Here is a 2,009-nt window from a genome sequence, read left to right as displayed (position 1 = left end):
TTTTACGTAAACCGCTACACTGTAGTACCTGAATGTGAGGAAAAGTAATCCGTCCTCTACAACTTCAATCTAACCTCTCTGACACATCGAAACTGTAGATATACTCAATTTTGTCCAGAACTTTTAGGGTGCTGTGCATGTGCGCGATGTTGACTTATCGACATTCCAGTACTAAACTTAGCACAACACCAGTTAGTACAAAATAACCACCAAGTACACACTGAGTATATTGCAGCCTGAACCATTACTTTGTACGCGTGCCTACACATTTGCACAGGCTTCTCCGTGCCTGCCGACGCGTGCCTGAGTGATATCGAGGAGAGTGTAAAGGAAGAGCAACACACTCAGGATATATTAGATCCCTCATTGGAGTCTTCATATGATGCGGATATGACACAAGAGTTGCGCGATCACGTGCCCGCTGAGTTCCGTTACTATGACAACGAAACCATTGTTTCTCCGGCCCGATGTGTTACGTATGATGACAGTTCGCAAAAGTGAGTTATAAACGTATGCAAGTATATATATATATATATACGAGAATAGTTAACTATCCATAAATTTTTATGGGTATATACATGGATGAAAATATATTCATATATACACACATGTATGCAACCACATAATATATTTTCTTATCCGATGGCTTGGCGTGTTGTTCCTGTTACTGTAGAACCCGTGTGACGGTAGGAAGATCATAGATTGTATTCTCGCTGTAGTTACGACTACTTTAAATCAGAATGTACAGAACATCCTACCGACGTATCCGTGCTCTGTAAATATGCTGTTAACCAAATCAGGACGTCCCTCTCCATCGCTCTCCATCGTATGTACACAGTCTTTTGCTGCCACCACACTTGTGCGCAGTCGCCTCAGTCGGACCCGCAGGTTACACGTCACCTATACACGACACTGCTACACCCTTGCATCTATCTCACCCGTCACAACAAATCCAGCAAGAACCCGGGGCGATTGCTTGTCTTGCATGCCTGAGGCATGCACTAGAAGTTAATCAATCGTCAAGCGGTTCACGCACAAAAGCTGAAGTACCCGGAAAAGTGGTTGGGGGTTGTTTTGTGTATTAGTGTTTACGTAACATCGTAATTGATATCACTCACTGATAGTACCTGTATCACAACAGCACTCCAACACAGCAGGGTAGGCTGAACAGTGTTTTATCGGACCTATCCGCTTTTTTCTCAGATCGGGCGTACTAATATACCTATTCTTACTTTGCAATGTTAGTCTACGGGGGCTGCAATATTCATGTATGTGCGCCACAAATTGGCATCTACTTAGGGATCCTCCCCTCACTAGCTCTATTGATATACACGTATGCCTAGTCCTTGCACTACTCTATCCTACTGGCCAGTAGAACAAGCAGGACACCACGAGCGGGTTCTTGTCTATCTACTCGGAATGGTGGTCACCATGGCTACAGTAACTATGCAACACTGCAAGATATCTGTATCTACTCATAGAATCTACCATATTATACTGCACCTAATGTACCTGTACTACACTCGCCACTCAAGACAGCAGAGCAAGCAAGACACCGCAGAGCGTGTGCTAGTGTATCTGATTAACGTGCTGGACTACTACGGCAACAACGGCGAGCAACGCTGCGATTATCGCGAGGCCCTGTCGCTGCTGCGGCAGAATGGATGGGAGGTATGTGCACGTACACCTCACTGTCTTCTAATGATCACAGTTACGATACTATTGACATTGTGGGTATATATATATTTATATATATATATGTATTCATATACATAAATGTATATATTTATACTCACACACACACACACACACACACACACACACACACACACACACACATATATATATATATATATATATATATATATATATATATATATATATACATATAGATGTATATATATATTAATATATGTATATATATATATACATATATCTATATATATCTCTGTATATATATATATAGCTATATGATATATATAGTTTATTATTATACTATATGTATATAT

At 40.8% G+C, this 2,009-nt stretch overlaps 1 protein-coding gene across 1 annotated transcript; it reads left to right on the top strand.

Moving 5' to 3' along the window:
* Positions 1-277: 277 nt before the first annotated feature.
* On the top strand, positions 278-594 carry SARC_12395 (hypothetical protein; the record flags this gene model as incomplete). Its single annotated transcript, XM_014293500.1, has 1 exon — positions 278-594. A coding segment is annotated over one exon (224 nt), but the record flags the coding sequence as incomplete, so codon positions are not given.
* Between the last annotated feature and the right edge of the window lie 1,415 nt (positions 595-2,009).

Source organism: Sphaeroforma arctica, assembly GCF_001186125.1.
Source record: "Sphaeroforma arctica JP610 unplaced genomic scaffold supercont1.2272, whole genome shotgun sequence".
Classification (NCBI taxonomy): Eukaryota; class Ichthyosporea; order Ichthyophonida; genus Sphaeroforma; species Sphaeroforma arctica.
Note: the sequence above shows the minus strand (reverse complement) of the source record. Positions and strands in the feature narration are given on the sequence as shown.